At 39.4% G+C, this 20,254-nt stretch overlaps 2 protein-coding genes across 9 annotated transcripts in view; both read right to left on the reverse strand.

Moving 5' to 3' along the window:
* Positions 1-13,979, reverse strand: part of PGAP1 (post-GPI attachment to proteins inositol deacylase 1) — a 38,606-nt gene extending 24,627 nt beyond the window's left edge. The window contains exons 1-7 of the mRNA XM_031045864.2: positions 13,809-13,979; positions 9,658-9,811; positions 6,068-6,243; positions 3,977-4,148; positions 2,744-2,904; positions 570-622; positions 329-395 (exon numbers count right to left, since the gene is read on the reverse strand). Of these exons, the coding sequence (XP_030901724.2) occupies positions 329-395; positions 570-622; positions 2,744-2,904; positions 3,977-4,148; positions 6,068-6,243; positions 9,658-9,811; positions 13,809-13,961 (936 nt within the window). The 5' untranslated portion in view covers positions 13,962-13,979. The remainder of the gene's footprint in view (positions 1-328; positions 396-569; positions 623-2,743; positions 2,905-3,976; positions 4,149-6,067; positions 6,244-9,657; positions 9,812-13,808) is intronic.
* A 1,030-nt stretch (positions 13,980-15,009) lies between these two features.
* The window catches only part of ANKRD44 (ankyrin repeat domain 44), a 136,726-nt gene continuing 131,481 nt past the window's right edge, over positions 15,010-20,254 (reverse strand). For 4 of the 8 annotated variants that reach the window (XM_034065086.1, XM_034065085.1, XM_034065083.1 and 1 more), the window contains exon 28: positions 15,010-19,704. In XM_034065086.1, coding sequence (XP_033920977.1) covers positions 19,439-19,704 — 266 coding nt within the window. In that variant the 3' untranslated portion in view covers positions 15,010-19,438. The remainder of the gene's footprint in view (positions 19,705-20,254) is intronic. The other 4 variants (XM_034065089.1, XM_034065087.1, XR_004549888.1 and 1 more) reach the window with 3 other exon arrangements.

Here is a 20,254-nt window from a genome sequence, read left to right on the forward strand (position 1 = left end):
GCAAAATCTGCTTCTCATGGTGCAAGGTCAACTAAACCTGCTGCATTATGGAAGAAAAGTGTAACCCATGCTTCAGCTATAAAGCATCAAGCAGTCAACAATAAAAACTGAGTTAAACCTAGTTATTTCTGACACATTGGTGAAACAACATAAAGCCACAGGATTTGTCAGTGACTGGTATAAAACAGCAATAATTTTCTCAGCATGGCTCAGAATAATAAAAAAAGGAGTCTTCTGTCCAATAGGGTAATATTTGTCCTGATTAAGTATTCAGGAATGGAAGTAGAAAGTGTGATGAGGGAATATACAAGAGATCACACATACAAACCTGCCTTGTATTTTCATCTATAAGATCAAAAAAAGCTCTAATGGTAGCCAGGATCAATTCCTTGCACCTACAAGACAGAACAAGTAAAGTTAAATCCAGAAAGCAAATACCCAGGGGTATGAAAGTGGTCAGAAGACACGCTGCAGTAATATTATGCTGAAGTTAAATTATTGTATAAGGTGATAACAGTAGAGAACAGAGGGATGGACAGACAGCCAATTAATCTTTGTCATTAGCTTACCACACTATGGAGAGATGGTCTGTTGAAGCCCAAGCTCTAGGTACAGCTGAGCTCTGTTTGGGGAAGGAAAGAAATGCAGATTTTGTTAGGATTCAACACTTTAAAATTCTAAGCGAGCCTTTCCCCTCCCTATTTAAATATATTTGCATAACTATTAAAAAGAATAATTGTCCTGGGTTCAGCAGTAGCAGTCATTTTTTCTCCTTCTTGGTAGCTGGTGCAGTGCTGTGTTTTGACTTTCGGGCTGGGAGCGGTTGCTGGCGGCACGTACGTTTTTGAGTTACTGCTTAAATGTTTGGTTTGGTCCAAGGCCTTTTCTGAGCTCATGCTCTGCCAGGGAGGAGGGGAAGCTGGGAGGCGGGAGAAATAGGGCACCTGGCCTGGGCTAGTTGGGGAGGTATTCCATACCACAGCATACCATGCTCGGGGAGGTAACTGGAAGTTGGCCAGAAAGGGGGTTTTAACTCTCTTCTGGGTTGGGCTCGTTTCGGCGGGTGGTATCGTATTCTCTCTCCTTGTTTATTTCCTCTAACATTGATTTATTAGTGGTAGCAGTAGTGATTTGTGTTATACCTTAATTGCTGTATTGGTTTTATCTCAATCCATGGGAGTTGTATTCCTCCGGTTCTCCTCCCCATCCCTCCGGGAGTGGGGAGGTTGGGGGGGGGGGAAAAGGGGTGTGTGGTATTGCGGGAGACTGAGGTGGGGTTTTAAACCACGACAATAATGTTTATCTGAAGCATTTCAGGGACTTGGGTGTAATACAATGACTTCTTCGGTCAAAAATCTTACAAGTGCTAAAGCAGTTGAAAACAGAACTTGTAATACAAAATGACCAATGTTTTATCTATGTTACATAGCAGACACTATGGTGAAAGGGCAAATAATGGTGTGAAGGAAACTTACCAAAAATTTCTTTAAAGACTGTTTCTATGACTAATCTTACTATTTTAGTAGTGATCCTGGCACACAGGATAGAAAGCTGCTGCTGAAAAATCAAGGGCATCCTCAAGAGAAGGCAGCATCAGAACATCACACAGAAAGAACTGGACAGTTGGAAGCTATTCCTTTGCATAAATGTATTACATGTATCACATTTTAGGGACTAATAATGTCAAAAATGCCTTCCATAAATGGAGCTCATCACCTAGTTGTACAACTTGATTCAAGTAAGCTATGAACTATTAATGCATTATGTTTGGGGGAAAAAACGGCAAATCAAAGCAACACCCAAACCAAACAAAAATCCCCAAGCCAAAAAACCCCAAACCAAACCCCCACAAGAAAAAACTGATACCACAACATGAGCAAGATCTCATGCAAATTTATGGCACCAATACTCAATGAAAATGAAAGTAAAGCAGGTGTAGGGAATGGATACTAGGACAAAGGGAATGCAGAGTTAATCTTCTTAGTGTAGCAGAATCAGAGCTGAGGCTATTTATAGACAGCTTTCTGTACAATGGACAGGGAAGTAAATACCAAGGGAATGCAACTATTTTGGGCAACATTTCAAGCTGATGTCAGAGCAAATGCAATTAAGAACTGGCTTTTGTGAAGTAAATGGAAGTTGGAAATTGAACATTTTCTCCCTACTGGGGACTGTTTTCCAGCTTCTCCCATGTAAGGAACAGGTTGATAGCAGGGGGGTGGAATGACAAACCTAACTACTTTAATTTTGGAAGAAGAAAGATGCCTGCAAAAGCAGAAGACTGGACTTGATGATCCAGTACATCCTTTCTATTCCTCAGTTCTTCAAAAAGCAATAAATACAAAAAGAAGGCCCCAAACCAAAGCTCTCTTTTTATAGCAAAACAGTTTACTTCTATGCTGCACATCTGTTAGTCTCCATATACACATCTCTTGCAAAAATGCTGGAAAAGGAAACCTGAGTTTGGATCTGGACAGGTGCAAGAAGGCGGTGAGAAGAAACAGTACCAAGTGGCAGATGATTCAAATCAACCCCAACACAGACTCTTATTAGTGGACACTTAATTATACTGCATCATTAGTTCTGATTTTATAACCAACCATATACTATCGATTTTGGGGTTTTATATTTAGTTATCCTATCCTGCACATATAGACTATAATTAGACACCAATACATGCATTACATAAATACCTATTTAACACAGCTCCATGCAAACCCCCAAAAGTAGTTTGCTTTTTTACCACAACAGATAAGGCACTGTCATGTTGACTCGATCTTGGTAGAAATGCCAGTCCTGAACGAACTTGATAATCTCTGAATCCTCCCGCCACAGAAAGAGTAGTTAGATTTCTTAAGTCTTGGGCCTTAAGAATCCAATGATTGTTTACAGATGTATAAAAATCTATAAAATATATTAAAATAAATCACAATTTCCCCATAAGTCTATTTGATACACAAAAAAGCTATATAAACATTCAACTAAAAGTTTCTGTAAGCCCCCCCTAGAGGCATTCAAGCTCTGATTATCAGTTTTGAGACACATAAGGAAGGAAAATTATTATTTTAACCCCAAGGAGTTACCAGTTATGAAAGCCATTTATGCTGACACTTTCTATATCAGCTGAGCACATATATTGTTACAGTAGCAAGCCATAGATAGATTTGAAGGACAGCCACAGTCCAGAAAGAGTCAGCAAGTAAGCAGCACTGCATTGCAATCAATTGTAGGAGAATTAACATAAGCACAATAAATCAAATTCATCAGCTAAAGATGATCCATTCCTCTTGGGTGCCACAGAGAATAATGAAAATAAACGTTAATTCCCTTTCCTTCGCCAATTACCTAAACATCTACATGCAGCAGCACAATTACCACTGAGCACACATTACATCAGTATAGTTTAGTCAAATTTGGCTTTTCAAGAAGTGTATAGTACCTGCATAATGACAATACTGTGGCATATTTTTTAAGCCACAGCTCTTTAGGTGAGCAGAAAATACAATCCATCTTCTGTGTAAATATACTACATAAAATATATAGATAGATCTATATTTAATATTCTCACCCCCCAAACTTTGGGCATGACAAACATTAAATTCAGCAACTTCTACTGAAATCATGCTATTGAGGCAACTCAGTTGATAAAGAACGCCATTGGAGTCAAGGTTTACAAAATAGAAAGAAAAAAACATCACTCACTGGAGAGCTTAGAAACTTAGTTACATGCTCTACAACTCAGTATAATTGCAAATTACTGAGAGCTCCAGAAGCTCCAGTCCCCATAATCCATTTTGTATCCCTTTACTTTCTCCCAGCATCCCAGCCCTCTCAACCAACCACCTGAGTAACAAAGGAACAGATTACAGTAAACTAAAGAGCACCTTTTGCTGTTGATCTGCAAGAATCCCATCTATTAATGCTTGAGATGCTCAACAAAGAAATACAATGTAATTAGAAAACCTGCAATACTTACCAGTAAGATATCTGTCCAAAGGCATTACAGGTGCAACATGAGGTGTGGCTTGTGTAATAAGGAGGTTTATAAGCTCAGGCTTAAAATTCTTCAGAGTAAGCAATGCTCTTGCAACAAGACCACCCATGGAATGACCTACTACTGCAACACTGCTCGGTGCAAATTCTCGATCCTTAAGCAAAGAGCAACACATCACAAATAGATTTGACACTGAACTATGGTGATCAGTTATACATATTTTTGCAGCAATTCATTCATGTTCTCTCAAGGATAATATCAGCTAGTATCAACCTGATGAGTTTACAAACTGAATACAAATTTATTTGCTATCTCAAAAAAAAACCCATGCTTAACATGAAGCTTCCATCTCAAAAAGAAATATTATATAGCCTATGCTATATAATAATATATTGCCTATAATATATTGCCTATTATATAATAATAGGCAATTTAGGCTTATTTTAGTTTCTGAGTCTTGGGGACATAGAATATCAAAATTCTCCTACAGAAAACTGCAAGGATCATGATGCTGTGTTAGTATTTTAATAAGCAAGGGAAAGATAACATCTCTACTACAAAAAAAGCATACATTGCGCATGAAAGTATTTCTTTAGAAACACAATACAGACCCTAACCAAAGCTCTGGGGTTGTCACATGTATTAAAAACCTACTAAAGAGCAGCAATTTTCTGTTGCATTATTATCACATTCAACTATCTATACACATTATAAAGTCTCCTTCCTTTATTCATCATTCAGTCTTCTGGCAGAAAAGGCAGCCAGAATTCCATTCCCAGATGCAAATACATCACAGAAGCACAGATTCTCAAGGGTTGGAAGGGACCTCAAAAGATCATCTAGTCCAACCCCCCTGCAAGAGCAGGGTAACCTAGAGTACCTCACACAGAAACTTGTCCAGGCAGGCCTTGAATATCTTCAACGTACGAGACTCCACAACCCCCCTGGGCAACCTGTTCCAGTGCTGTCACTCTTACAGTAAAGAAGCTCTTCCTGATGTTAACGTGGAACCTCCTATGCTCCAGTTTACACCCATTGCCCCTTGTCCTATCACTGGACATCACTGAAAAAAGCCTAGCTCCATCATCCTGACACCCACCCTTTACATATCTGTAAACCCTGATGAGGTCACCCCTCAGTCTCCTCCAAGCTAAAGAGACCCAGCTCCCTCAGCCTCTCCTCATAAGGGAGGTGTTCCACTCCCTTAATCACCTTTGTGGCTCTGCGCTGGACTCTTTCAAGCAATTCCCTGTCCTTCTTGAACTGAGGGACTCAGAACTGGACGCAATATTCCAGATGTGGCCTCACCAAGGCAGAGTAGAGGGGGAGGAGAACCTCTCTTGCCCTACTAACCACACCCTTTCTAATGCACCCTAGGATGCCATTTGCCTTCTTGGCCACAAGGGCACATTGCTGGCTCATGGTCATCCTCCTATCCACCAGGACCCCCAGGTCCCTTTCCCCCTCACTCCTTTCCAGCAGGTCAACCTCCAACCTGTACTGGTACATGGGGTTGTTCTTCCCCAGATGCAAGACTCTACACTTGCCCTTGTTGAATTTCATCAAGTTTCTCCCTGCCCAACTCTCCAGCCTGTCCAGGTCCCGCTGAATGGCAACACAGCCTTCTGGTGTGTCAGCCACTCCTCCCAGTTTAGTGTCATCAGCGAACTTGCTGAGGGTACACTCGGTTCCCTCATCCAGGTCGTTGATGAAAATATTAAACAGCACTAGTCCCAGCACGGACCCCTGAGGGACTCCACTGGTCACAGACCTCCAGCTAGATTCTGCCCCATTGACCACAACTCTCTGCCTTCTTCCTTTCAACCAGTTCTTGATCCACCTCACTGCCTGATTGTCAAGCCCACACTTCCTTAGCTTATCTATGAGGATGCTGTGGGAGACAGTATCAAATGCCTTACTGAAATCAAGAAAAACCACATCTACTGCTCTACCATCATCCCTCCACCTAGTTACTTCCTCACAGAAGGCTGTAAGGTTGGTCAAACATGACTTCCCCCTGGTAAAACCATGTTGGCTGTTCTTAATGACATTCAGCATACATCACGTACTTACCTTGTACAACTTTAGAATTACTTTTATGCATTCGTGCACAAACTTGGTCTGTCGCTGCAGACTACCACCATACAATGCAACTAACTCCTCATTAAAGTTGACAGTGAAGAAATTAAAATGATACTTGAAGTCAACATCTTCTGCTTTTCTAAGCGCAATGGAGCCAAGAGAACGTACTAGGAAAAGAAACCACATCAATTAGAATAGTCTAATACTCGCTGCTTAGCACCATCATTGACAAACACACAAATATATCATCTATTAAGAGACAAATGTTATCTTAAACACATTATTTATAAATCACTCGAGATGAAAGAGACATCTCAAAGCAAATAAACTCTTTTCTCATATGCAACCACATTTGTTTTACAAAAGCAGATTTGAAAATACAAATAATTAGATTAAAAGTATCAGCCAGTCACTGTCAGCACTGAATTATAAAATGGGAAAAGATATAATTATTTCCTATTTTCATAGAAAACCCTCTGATTAAAAAAAAAATAGTAAACATAACAAGAGCTTACAGAAGAATGTGGAAAAGCAAAAACTTATCAGATGAAAAGAAAGTTTTAAATGAGTTACCAGGAGCTGCATCCTATGCTTATGGCAGTTAAGTACTACCTTACCACTGACTACAGACATACTCTTTATCAAAACAAAATTTATACAAGATCAAGGATTATGTTCTTCCACCTGAGCACTGCTTTTCTCATCTCATTTGCACCTTTCTTAGCACTGGTAGGACAAGAAGGCGAAATGAGCATTCTTGACTTCAACCCCAGTGGCACTGCTAATGCTAAACTTTTTTCAAATTCCCTTGAAGACTCTAAGACAATATTCCCAAATACCACTGAGATGTACAGACAATTGGAAAACCAAACCATACTTGATATACAGAGATCTGGAAAATCAAACTTTCCCACCTGAAACCCTGAGGGAGAAAATACTATGTTTACAAGTTCTTGCTTCTGACCTGTCTTCTCCATCTAACCCTGCCTGCTACTTAATACTGCCTTCTGAGAGCAGAATTGTCCCTGAGTTTCCATGGAGACATGGCAGGATGGGACCAGTAAGAGCTGCAAATAAAAAAGCATGGTAGGGAAATAAGAAAATAAAAGAAAGTCCCAAAAAGCAAGTATATAAAATAACTAATGATGGCCAGAAAGGTCTGCTCAAATCTGGCACACAGAAGCAAGGTTATTCTAGAGTGCAATGGTTTCAGAGATCTGCAGGCTGCAGAATCCTCCTTCTTGGAAAAGTTTGCTGTAGAAAGTAACATATCAAACAAACATCAGTGAAGCTCATGAAATGGGAAAATAATATTATTGAAATATTTTATACATTCAAGAACCCAAACAGATTTCATGATATTATACATCTGATTTGTGGTCAATCATTTCATCAATTCTAACTATGGCTAATAAGCAATAAAAACACTTTCAGAAAGGCTTGAAAAAGACAAAAAAGTGTTTAAAAGATCAAATATCACATTTTTATACCTTGGAGATCATCATGGTAAAATGAACAAGAATACTTCCAAAGACCAAAAGGCAAGTGTGTGGCAGATTCCTAAACAGAACTGGGATCTCAGTTCTCCCAGCCTCAGGCTCATTCCCAACAATTAAACCAGACCACCATCTTCTACTCCAAGTTTGAATTTTGTACATATTCAAAGGTTCATTTTAATGCACAGGAAAGATGATGAACTAATATGTTTCAAAAGTGCCCGTAACACATCAAAACCTCCTGAAAGGAGGTTGTAGCAAGATGGGTATTGGTCTCTTCTCCCAGGTAACAAGCAATAGGACAAGAGAAAATGGCCTCAAATCATGCCAGGGGACATTTAGACTGGATATTAGGAAAAAATTTCTTCACAGAAAGGCTTGTCAGCCATTGGAACAGGCTGTCCAGAGACTGACTACTCCTGGAGGTATTTCAGTGACTTATAGATGTGGTGCCTGGGGACATGGTGGACTTGGCAGCATTAGGTTTATGTCTGGACTCAAGAATCTTAAAGATCATTTACAATCTAAATGGGTCTATGATTCTATGAAAATAATGAGCCCAGCAAAGGCAGCATCAGCACTTCTCTCTTCAGTCCTCAGCAAATAGGCATAGCTTTTAAGAAATCACAAAAAGAACAGCAGCAACACTTTGTTTGCTCATCCAGATATCAGAATGAGAGCGTTATCCCACAATAAATTCTGAACAAAATATAAATTTTCATTAATTCTATAATGAACAAAAACTATTCTGAGCCGCTGATTAAGGCAGAAAAATTTATTTTAACAAAGATTTTGAAAAATGTACATGACTTATTGCCAGTCTCCCCAAAGCAATTTCTCAAAGTATTTAAATATTCACCGATTCTATCTGCACATTATATCCATAGCATGTAGTACTTCTGCTCACCCAGTTTAGGTTTTTATTCAGATAGCTCTTTTTGATTCCTAACATGCCCTAAAAGTACCATTCTATTTCCTGCATAGTGATGTGCTGTCGTGTTTACAGAGACAGCATTAATTCACAGATCTGCAATATTTTACGCACAACTACAAAAGTCCATATGGCATCCTTCATAATCATTATGTTTGCAGTCTTCTTTGGATGCTGTTGTGCCTGCATGGGTTTTCTGAAAGCCTGAGTTGGTAAAATATTTTACTTTGTCATAAGCTAAAGAAAATAACTTTGTAAAGTTTCTCTGAAATCAGCTAATTTAATCATCAAGCTTAGTGCAAATATGAGGGAGAATCATCACAGTAAGACATCAGGGTTTAGATTGTGGTGGTTTTCCCCATTCATACACATCAACTTTGCTAACATCATAGGAGTGTTACTAAGAGTGTTACTGTTTCAAAGGCCATTTTAGAAAACAAAAATAACAGTCTGACAAAGCCAGTCTGGAACGAATCCCATACACCTGAATAAACACTTAAACACAATACTTCTTGTTATCAAACTACTAATTTCTGTATTTACAATGAAAAATTAAAATGATTTAAAACAATTACTTCTTTTCATTTGGAGCATTGACGTGTAATAGGGTATAACACGAGAAACAACAGCAGGCTGTGTGTAAAGTAGGAAGATGATGCTAAGGAAAAAACACCACTACATAAAGAAGCAGGAAATAATGAAGCTACAGGGCAAGCCACAAGATGATGCCTATTTCAATAGCATGTGGTTACTCAACATCACAGACGGTACCTTGATCAATTTCTTCTAATCAAATGCAGGTCTTGTTTTGTTTGGCATAACTGCTCTGAGCATGTTCAAATCAAAACCAACCAGATGTTTACAAGCAAAATTACAGCAGGGGTGCCATAGTACGGCACAAACTGTACTGCTTCTGGGTTGCCAAAGTTAGTCTCACTCCAGAAAAATACTATAGCTCAAGTGTTCAACTGATTTCAAACCAAAAATAACCTATTTTGACTGCTTGAAATTAAGCATCGACTAACTAGGATATCTACATCTTAACAGGACTGATCATCCTGACTTGATATTATTTCAAATAGAAAAACTCTTGCCACTAATCCATCAATACGAGACCTCTTCATAACATACCTGTGACTCAGCTAAACACTTACCTTGTTTGTAACTGCCAGCATTCCCAGGAAGAAAAAGAACTGGAATTCCTGTCAATAGGAGATTTTTGTTTTCTTTGGCATAGTTCCCTTCTCCATAGAGATACAGCTCATATGCTGGGTATCGTCTGGCTGTTTTCTTGGGTAATTTTATTTTCTGTTGCAAAAGTTAAAAAGAAAACAAATACCTCTTATTTTGTTGCCAACAAGAAAACATCCAGTCATTAAAATGATCTGGCTTATGTTTCATATATTGTTTTAAATTACAGTCAAAAGAATACAGAATGAAAACTGGGTTTTGCTTTAAAAAAAAGCCATAAAGTATTTTAAGTAGGTATTACTGTGCATAATGACTAGCTGCAGTTATTTATTTTACACAGCTATTGACTTTACCTGGCTTTGAAACAAATTACAAATAATGCATTTCTGTATCTTTTAAAGATGCACATTCACAAAGTAAATGCAGGGGGAATTCCAGGGGGAAAGCAAGTCCAAACCTGACTACTTCTCCCAGGACATTAGAATTTGGGACCAGAAACTGGTGCATGAGAGCGATCCTAATGCACATGAACAGGTCTGGAATCCTTTCCAATACCGTGTAACTCCTAACAAGGATGTGCCACTGCGCCTGATACCAAAGATAAACCTTGAGAATAGGGGTGTGTAGGCGACTGTCAGATGACAACTCTTATGTCAGGGTAAATTCCAGATGTGGTACAAGCTCTCTTAGAATATTTTAAGAGATGTAACCTGCAATGGGAATTTAAACCACCTTAATATGGCTGGTGAGAAAAAAAATAAACCCATGATACTTTAGGGGCTTGGTTTAGTTGTGGTTTTCAGAGTCAGTTTTGTGGCCTAGTGACAACAACCTGATATTGTTAACAACTCAGGATCCAACTTAGACAGTCAATTGCCATCTTAAAGGCAACCATATTTCTTGCATTAAAATAAAGAAGACAACAACTAACCACCTAAGCTATCACAGAACTTACTCCAAAAGAGAAAAGAACAAAATCTCTTTGAGCCAGAGAGCTAGGTGAACATTAAATCTTAGACCTGTATGTTATGACTCTTAGAGCCAAATCATTCTTCTTTAAGCCAAATAAGTGGTAAGCAGGAAACCATTTAACTCCTGTATGGAGGTTGGCTGGTTTATAATTCTGAGTTTGTAAGACATGGAATGTTAAAAATTCTAAGAATGCAATTACACCTGCTAGAGCATTTGATTGTTTATGTTACAACAATTAAGAGATAAATAAGATCATTAAAATAAATTTATTAAGGTGTAATTTGTATTTTAAGGAAACTATTTTACGGAATAAGGTCAAAACTAAACTCGGTTTTGCATCAGAAATCTTCTCTAAAGCCTCTCAAAGGTGCTTCTATTTCAAGTAAGTAATTATTTCACGTATTTCAGTTGTTTCTCTCAATTGCATCTACAATAAAGGCAATTTTGCTTTAATTCCCTGCCCACGCACACTCTTTCTCTTCCCCTGTTCTTCTCTGTGTCTCCTCAGCTAAAGACTACTTCCTTTCACTCTTAGCCTTCAAAATGTTTGCCATATTAGTTATTTAGAACCTCCTCTTATGATGTTTGATATATATATTTAAAATGCATACTCTACAATATATATAAACATATTTTATAATATTATGTAACATATAACAAAATAGACAGCATGTTTAATTCCTTCATTGTGAACAAAAAACTTTACGCTTTTCTCAGAGCTTGTCTTCAGATCGTCCTTTCAATGTTCTCTCCCTTTTCTCCATCATCTCGCCTTTGCAACTTCACTGACCTCACTGTCCCTTTCTCATTCCTTTCTACTGTTCCTTTTTCAACAGCTTTCAAAATTATGTGAAGAAAAAAAACCCACAAAACCCATTTTAAGTTAATCAGTTTCCACCGCTAAACTACATGCTATCAAGATACATTTATATGACTTCCTGGCAGATCAAACCAACTGCTCTTCCACAGTATCTTCCTGGTTCATTCTCTTCTAAAAAACTTTTACAGAACGTACAATTAATGAGCTCTCCTTCTTCGGATCAGTGTTGAAACCTAAAATCTACACAACCCATGAGAACTGTATTAGCAAAATTCTGGGGAGGGGAGGCATCAGCAAACTGAAGGAAATTGCATAACTCTGAAGGAAAAGAGAAGGTCATGTTCCATAACAGTGGTTTTAAATTCCAAATTCACAAGACATTGCTTATATAATTGGTCGTAATGAGCTACAGTAACTTTTTACAGTGTCAATGTAGGCTTCATTTTTCATCCTGGTTCCTAAACAAATTAGGCTTAGATGAAAAAGTCCTCATTACTAACTTCCGAATCTCTTACCAAACATAGCTGAAAAGGACAAGAGTAGGCTAAACTCAAATGCTGCAATTCAACAACTCACACAATAAAAGATGGTTAAACTTATTCCATTACTTAGTATTAGCTTCACTTGCGAGCCAAGCCAAACTGTCAGACACAAAAGAATTAAAACTTTCAATGTTTAATTGCTCAAATGGCTGTTTTGCAATGTGATACCCAATCTGGAAGGGAAAACAGGTACTTTTCACCTTAAATTCCTACTATTGAGAAACAATACAGCCAGGTGGGACTTGTATTTGCTGAATGGAATTATGGCTTGCCCTTGTATCTCCCACCAGCACAGCACTTTACCTAAAGATGTTAGAATTTATGGCCCAATAGAAGGAGTACACACAAAAGAAGTGTGGCAGCGGGTAAGAATTTCAGGCAACCACCAAAAACATCACACAGATGTTGCTAGTAACTTTACACTGGTTGGCTTCAGATTGAAGCTGAAACAGGTTTTGCCTGCAAGAGAGAACTTACCACATAGTATATTTACAACTGCTTAACCAATTCTGCCCAACTGCACTGACAAAACAACCCTTGTAGCTATTCCAAGGGTCTCTTTTGTAGGCTAACATGACTGTGTCAAGGTTAACAAATGAAGGTTAACAGACCCAAAAATTAACTGCCTGTTCCATGACAAATTTAAGATAGTAACGTTTTGCTTTAAGATCTTCTTTAGCGTTCAAGCCAGCTTGCAACTTATTTCAGAACAGACTATTATTTAGAATAATTAGATTATGTCCTAGATAATGCTAAATGAATGTCTGGGAACCAGGAAACTATGCTTTGGGATGCTTTTCATTGGACAGAAAATCCTGTACTAGGAACTATTGTTAAAAAAGATGAATTGTTTTTCAACAACTACATGCAGTATTAGCAGTGAGCCTACATACTCTCACATACATCCTCCCCTATTAAACCCTAACACTGTGTCTGGAAAACAACAGTTCCATCAGCATTCACTCTCAGGCTGATCCCAGGTTTTCAAAGAGGTTTCTAAAAGGCTTCATTAGCGAAGTGAGAGAAACTTCAGAGAGATTTGCATGTTCTCCCATACATCACAGGATGTGCCACCTACAAAGTGCTCACCGAGAAGACTTTGCGCTGCTGTTCACTAGCTTGAGAAATACCCTCCTATTTGCATCACCAGTGGTTGCTTCACTGTTCTAAAGTCACAAACAGGACCAGGAAGTACGAAACTGCCTCCTGGTCACCGACAGCTCCGTGAGTGCTGTCAGCAACCTGGCCCTGCCTCACTCCCTTTGCCGAAGCTTGGATGAGGTTTTGACTGCTTTTACCAGGACTACAGGTAGCTGCGGGCATTTACAGGTTAGAAAAACGGAAGCTTTTCTATTCATTTTCTGTTGTACAGGTGGCAGTACGAAACACCTCGGTTACTTCACAGGCATACCACCGTTTCTCCCTGCTGTACCTATGCAAGCTGCACCGTACAGGAGCGCAGCGCTTTCTGCCAACCACACCGACCCCTCAAACGAGCCACTGCTGTCTGTGCCCCATTTACACCTCTGCAGAGGCCGCCTCAGCAGCTTGGCAGCCCCCAGAGTTCGAGGAGCACCCGCGGCCGGGCGCGTTCAGGGCTGTTCCTCGCCCTGAGGTGGAGCCGGGCAGTGGAAGCCGGCCCGGGGAGAGCTGCGCCTCACACAGGCGGGTCCCGGCCGCGGAGAGGAGGGCGGCGACGCCCGAACGTCCGCGGGGCCGCCCAGCGGCAGCACCCCGGGAGCGGCGGGAGCTCCCACCTGTTATAGCCGCTCTCACTCACCAGGTACTCGGGGTACTCGTACATGTAGGTCATGCTGCACCGGTTCTCCTCGTAGACCAACAGCACGTCCCGCACCCCCAGCAGCACCAGCGCCGCCAGTGCCCCGTAGAAGAGCGCTGCCAAGGCGGGCAGCCGCCGACTCGCTCGCCCCATAGCGTCCCGAGGTGCGGAGCGGAGCCCTCCTGCCCCCGCGGGCTGTCCGCGCACACAGGCACGGCGGGGAGGGGCGGGAGCGCCACCGCCCGGGAGGCGGGGCAAGCGGGCGGGCTGGCGCTTCAACCGGGCCCCCGGCGGGAGAGGGAGGCTGCCATATTGAGGAGGTCCAGTGATTGTCCGGCTGCTGCTCCTTTAGGCTGAGGGGGGGGTGTCCGCCATGTTATAGCGGCCATCACGGGGAGGTCAGGAGCCTACCTAACAGGCTTTCCCCATCCGGTAGTTTGCAGGGGGACCGCGTGTCCGCCATGATGGGGAGGTCGAGTTATCATACTGCTGCTGTGGTGCGCCTGCTGCTGAAGGGATATCCCCAAGCCTGAGGGCTGTGAGAACACCCCTTCCCCTCAGCCTCCTCCGCAGCTGACCGGGCCTCAGGCGGCTGCTGCTTGTAGGCATTTGCGGCCTCCAAAATGCCCTCCAGGTGCCTGAGGCAGCGGCTTTAACCCCGCTGGCAAGGGGCTGCGGTGCTGACAGGAGCCGGGCTAGCGCCTCGGCCGGCACCCGAAGGGATGGGGACCTCGCTGCGGTTCGCTTCCCCTCCTCAGGTCATTTTACGGCTCCTGGCCTGTTAAAATATCCGTAAATCTTCAACATAAAAGACGTTATTGATGATGGTTGGTGGCTTGTCTTGTTGGGGTTTGTTTGCTTGCTTTAAAAAACTTAGATTCCTTTACTATCTTTAGGAATTCTTCGCTGGATTTTAGTCACTGTGGGACTACTACCACGATGCACCCATGACTGCTAGCGTTGTTCACCAATGAAAGCGTACAGTAAAAATAACTGACAAAAAAACGTTACTGATTTTGGAGGGGTTTGTGTTTGAGGTTTTTTTTCAGTTATAGAAGAAGTGATACTAACAGGAGCTTACTAAGACAAAGGGTAGTTACATATGAGGGAAGAACAAAGCAGGAAGACATACAGTTGCATTTTCAACTTCTTCAATTCTTAAGCCTTTCCCCCTCCTTTAAAAGAAACAAAGTGTACTCAGTTTTCCAACAGTATTTGTACCATTTTTATTTGTAAAAATAACCATCTGAATGCATTGCAACAATAGTTTACAGTTAGGGTTCTTCATTACATTAATAGAGCATTCAGTAGTTGAAAAAGTTACTTAAATGTGCTTGAGAAGATTCAGGTTGAATTCCAAGTCATTCAGTGAATTGAGCCTTTTTCCTCATTTCAAATGTGACATTTACCCAAGTCCTTACACTTCAATTTACAAAAGCAAACAATACCGACAAAAACCCCACTGAAACCATCAAACAATATTTTATATTGTTTATTACAAATGTTATGCAAAATATAACACTGGCACCAGATCATTTCACCATGGTTTGTAAAGATATATTGCACATGCTAAAGCATAAAATATAAGACAAAACCTACAAAACATAAGATATTGGCTTTAATATGTAGATCACTGCATAAGAAATGCATAAAATTACATTTTGTACACACACTCAGATTGTCACTAGTTTAAAACGCCCTTTCCTATAACACTGACCTAAGGTTTACGTTTTGTGTAATAAGAAAGCATTTTCAGCACTGCAAAAATTATGCATTATTCCTATAGAAATTTAGCATATTAATTTTCATTTCAATGCAGGTAGAACATATGAAAAGAAACACTTTATACATTCAAAGAAGGTCTGAAATGAAAATTTACTGGTAATATATTGCTTTTATAACACCTAAATGAAAAAAAAGACAAGTTTCACAAAACATTTCCATATTACACAAATATAAAAAGGCACTCTAATATTCCTTACATGACTAAGAATAAAAATCACAATTTTTTCTTTTAAAATCATCCTCAAGATACATAACCAAGTTTCTCAACAGTACAATGGATAAACAATTCATTTCATGTGTTTGTTCTAACTCAATAATCTGGCAGTTGTGTACTGCATAAAAGTACCAAACACATTATGGTGCCCTTTTAGTAGCGATGAACAGAAATCCCCTGAGCTATTTCACAGCAATTTCAGGCAGTCCAGAGGTTGTAACTCAGTATTTATGAGAGAGACTTGGGACCCCATCCTGCTATGGATTCCACCTGCAGCTGTGGTTAAAACACAGGACGAAACGATCCTGCTAATACACCTGGGCAGATGGCTCTGCCTCCCCAAATATCCTTTGCTTGGTGCAGACACATAAGTTGTCCACATACTGTAAATTGCAGGATCCAGGGTTAAGTGCAACAATTACATATGATTACTCTAGTAAAAAGTCCACAGAAAGGCAAGGTGATTATTTACAAGAGTAGAATGATACCCATGCTTAAATACCTGCCATAAATTACAAATGTATTTCTACATGTGATAAATTATATTACAGATTAATGTACTAGCATACCAAAAAAGGGATTCTGGTAACTCACATGAGATGTGGGAGAGGCCAATACTGAGTACTTCCAAATCTCTTGCTCATGACAGTTTTCCTCCTAAATATAGCATATTCAAAACATGACTTTCACAATGCCTTTAAGATGCTAACAAATTACCTATTTCTATGTTTTTGGGAATATTGCATACTTTGATCACTGTTAGTTTCAGAAAAGTTTTATCAGTTTAGATTTGGTTCCTAGAAGGATCAAAGTAATTCAGTAAGCACCTACACTTTTTATAATGTTGAATACAACATTAAGAGGCAGCACTTGTTGCACTATGCAACTACCAGGTATTGCATATATACAGAAATATTTTCAGTAACTCTGTATAATAGCAAGTAAAAATACTGATTTATTTTTGTTTTCCAAATGGCTGCTTAAAATAATACATCATCCTGTTTCTAAAGAGGACTGGTTTTCTCCTAATGAAGCAACTTCATGTAGGAGAGTGTAACTTTGTGTATTTTAGGGTGAGACTTACAACTAATCCTGCCAAGGAGCCTACCTACATCTCTGATTACAGTATGACTAAAAGGTTGATCCTGCTATTAGATGGGTGGCAGCCATTTCCCATTTGTTTGTTTTCAATGCCATCATTCCACATTAAGAAAGCAAAATTTAGGATGAAGACACCACTGAAAACTTTAAACAACTGATCTCTCCTCTTATTTTCAGTGCTTAGAGTAAGGTGGTTATTGCTATTCTGCAACTTTTAAAAGGAAAAATGTTGAGAAAAATCAGTCAGAAAAATGCTATTCTGTGCTATCTCTGAAGAGAAAACAGGGGTTTCGGGTGCTCCATCATTGTGCTGCAGAAAATACAGAGTTGAGGGAAAAGAAATGTTCATGTTTAGAGACACTATTCCTTGTGATTTTTTGTTGTAAACTTCAGAAATTTGTTTACATTCAAGGAAACTATTCATTTTAGCAAGGCAAAATAAATCTCTTTCCTAATTAAAGAACTGGTATCTGCCAATATTTAACAATTCAATGGAACATGGATAAAAATGGAAATTAAAATAAAAATTCCTTACTTTCAATTCACCCTGCCAAAAGCATGCACTGAGAACGCTCATCTCATCCTCCCAGCACATACATAGCTCTGCAGAAAGCCTGGGTGTAACACCTTGACTCCATGCTACGCACTATCCTTTCCCTTTTCCTATCACTGTACAGTGCTCTTTCAGTTGCCTTGCTTTTAAATGAGGGAACATGTTTTGCTTTCTGCTTTATACCAATATAGCCTGTGGACTTAATCTTTGCATTCCATACAAGAAGATGGGCACTCTCCCAAAGTGCATCAGCCCTTCGTTTTTCTACTCAGGCTATGAGTCTTGCCTAGATTCACATTTCATTTCACATCATGCCAAATAGTACGCACAAATGCTAACTAGGAGAACAAGCCATAGGTATTTTTTCTTGGGCATTTGTTTCACTTCAAATAAATATAAACACATTTACATTAAAAGTATATGAACATATTCTTTAGTCTGGAAAGAAAACAACCCAAACTGTGGTCAACACATCATCAGTTACAAATGTCAACTTGAAACCTGCGTCATAAAATGTAAAATTCACTCAAGACTACTCATTACCTCAAAAATTTCTATTTTTATGGTTTAGAAAAAACTGGTTCATTATGTCACTCACATTTGAAGAAAAAATAAAAGTAGCAAAGTCTTCCATTTAATTACTGAAGCATTTTGGTCCTCTTGGTACAGCTGATTAGTTCGTGATAGCTTTTTGTTTAGTTTGGTTTTGTTTACAAAGTCTCATTCTTCCTTTTGTACATCTGTTGCAGGTGAGGGTCGTGGTCCATTTGACCTAGAAACTTTGGCAGAAGGAGTAAACATATTCACAAAGTTGACATTGCTTTAAAAGCTGGTGACAATAGGGTTTTTTAGCATGTATCTCCGATCCCTGCACGGTACACTGCCATGTTTTCTGGTGTTTGGTGGTTCAGCTTTTCATGTTATGCTTTCATTGCTTTACTTTTGCTCTGTTAATCCAAACACTGTTAAAAGTATTTTAAAATTTGATGCTGTTTACAGTAAAAATAAGTTATTTAAGTATAGAAAAGGAAATAAATCCATTTAAGTTGGCAAGTCATTATCAACTTTTACAAACACCTTTGCCTACACCTAATTCCTCACATCCTCAACCCCCCTTATGTTTTCTGGTATTAGATTTATGATTAATGGCTCAGGTGACAGAAACGTCTAATGACCCTAATTCTGTAGTGCAAATAAACTGTACATGTTTGTGCTGAATTGAAAAAAATATAAGGGCCAAGTGATTTTCATTTTATACCAGTGGTTCCACTAATGCCTGTGGGGAAATAAGGTGAGACAAGTAGAATTTGGCCTTAAGAGTTAATTATATTTTTCTCATTGTGTGCTGCAACTAAGAACTGTGAAAAGTGCCTCTGTGTGTTTAAGTGCTTAATACAGGCAGAATGCAAAAAGTTTCATTTCCTGTAGAAAAGTAATACAGGCAGTTTTAAGATTTACAACTTTACCTTTGGTTTGTGTAAAATAAAAATTAATAACTCTAATTAACAGAGCCCCTGGAAGCAGGAAACAGACACACACAGAAAGGGGTGATACTCCAACCTATGAAAGCTACACTGGAAATACGTCTGTGTACTAAAGGTACAGCTAAAACGTGTAAGAACTTTTTACAAACAGCTCCCTGTTTATTTGTGCTGTCAAAAAGAAAAAAAGGCATTTTCACTTTTTCTACTTAAAATAAGAGGTAGAGGTTTTCCACAGGGGCACTTAGGGCCTAAAGAAAACACCAGGAATCTGAAAAGCTGCAGAACATTAATGGGAATATATTCCAGTAAACCCCTCTAACTTCGTTATTTAAAGGCTTTGTTCTTATGAACACTAAAAATCTTTCAATACCTACTTGTCAAGAGTAATAGTTAAGAATATGGCCTTGGGATTTAAGCTGTTTAAAAAGACAAAAATAAAGCTGAAATGAAACAATAATGAAAAAGAGAAAAGAAGTTTCTGAATACCAAAAAGTCAAAATGTTTCAGAATCTGAATCATTTTCATTGTACCCATCCTCTGTTCCTACGTTGTTACTTAAGGGCTTATTGTAAGAGTTTATGCTACCCACACTGGAGCCATCGCAGAGGTGTGTCCTGCCCAAATTGTCTTTTTTAAAACAAACGAAGTTGAAAGCCGTCATTGAACTGGAAGGAGAAAAAGGCATCATGGTTGCCAAAATGAGTGCCAGGCAGTCAGCCACGTCTTTGTTAGGAGCGCAAGCCAGGGCTGGCGTATGACCTGGGCACAAATGCAGACAAGGCAATGGTTAGTACGAAGGGTACTGAGAACGCACTGAGCATTCCTCATATACATCTCTAGGTGATGTCGTAAGCGGGAGATGTATGTTCAGTTACAATCATGCCAGGCAACAGGGGTATGTTACTTACTTTAAATTAGACATGCTGGGAAAATACACACTTCATGGAGCATTCAAATCATTGTGACCACAACAAGCACTGTATTTTGAAAATCAGGCAGCAAACAGACTTCACAATATGAATAAAAGCACTTGCTAAACAACAGTTCTACAGCACAGACAGTATGATGAATACAGAACACGGGGAGTACAGCAACAGGGACAGAAACTGGCTTCAGTTTCTGTGCATATGAACAAGTCTCATTCTGAGAACAATGACTTTCATCAGAACATGAAAGATATTAGTTTAAAAGTATTTTGAAGTAAAAAGCAAAGTATTTTAAAGACTAATCAGTCTTTAAAAGTTGAGTATCAGTTGAGTACTCAGAAAGCAGTTTATTTAGGAATTAGAAAAGAATTAGACTAGTACAC

Source organism: Melopsittacus undulatus, chromosome 8 (assembly GCF_012275295.1).
Source record: "Melopsittacus undulatus isolate bMelUnd1 chromosome 8, bMelUnd1.mat.Z, whole genome shotgun sequence".
Classification (NCBI taxonomy): Eukaryota; Metazoa; Chordata; class Aves; order Psittaciformes; family Psittaculidae; genus Melopsittacus; species Melopsittacus undulatus.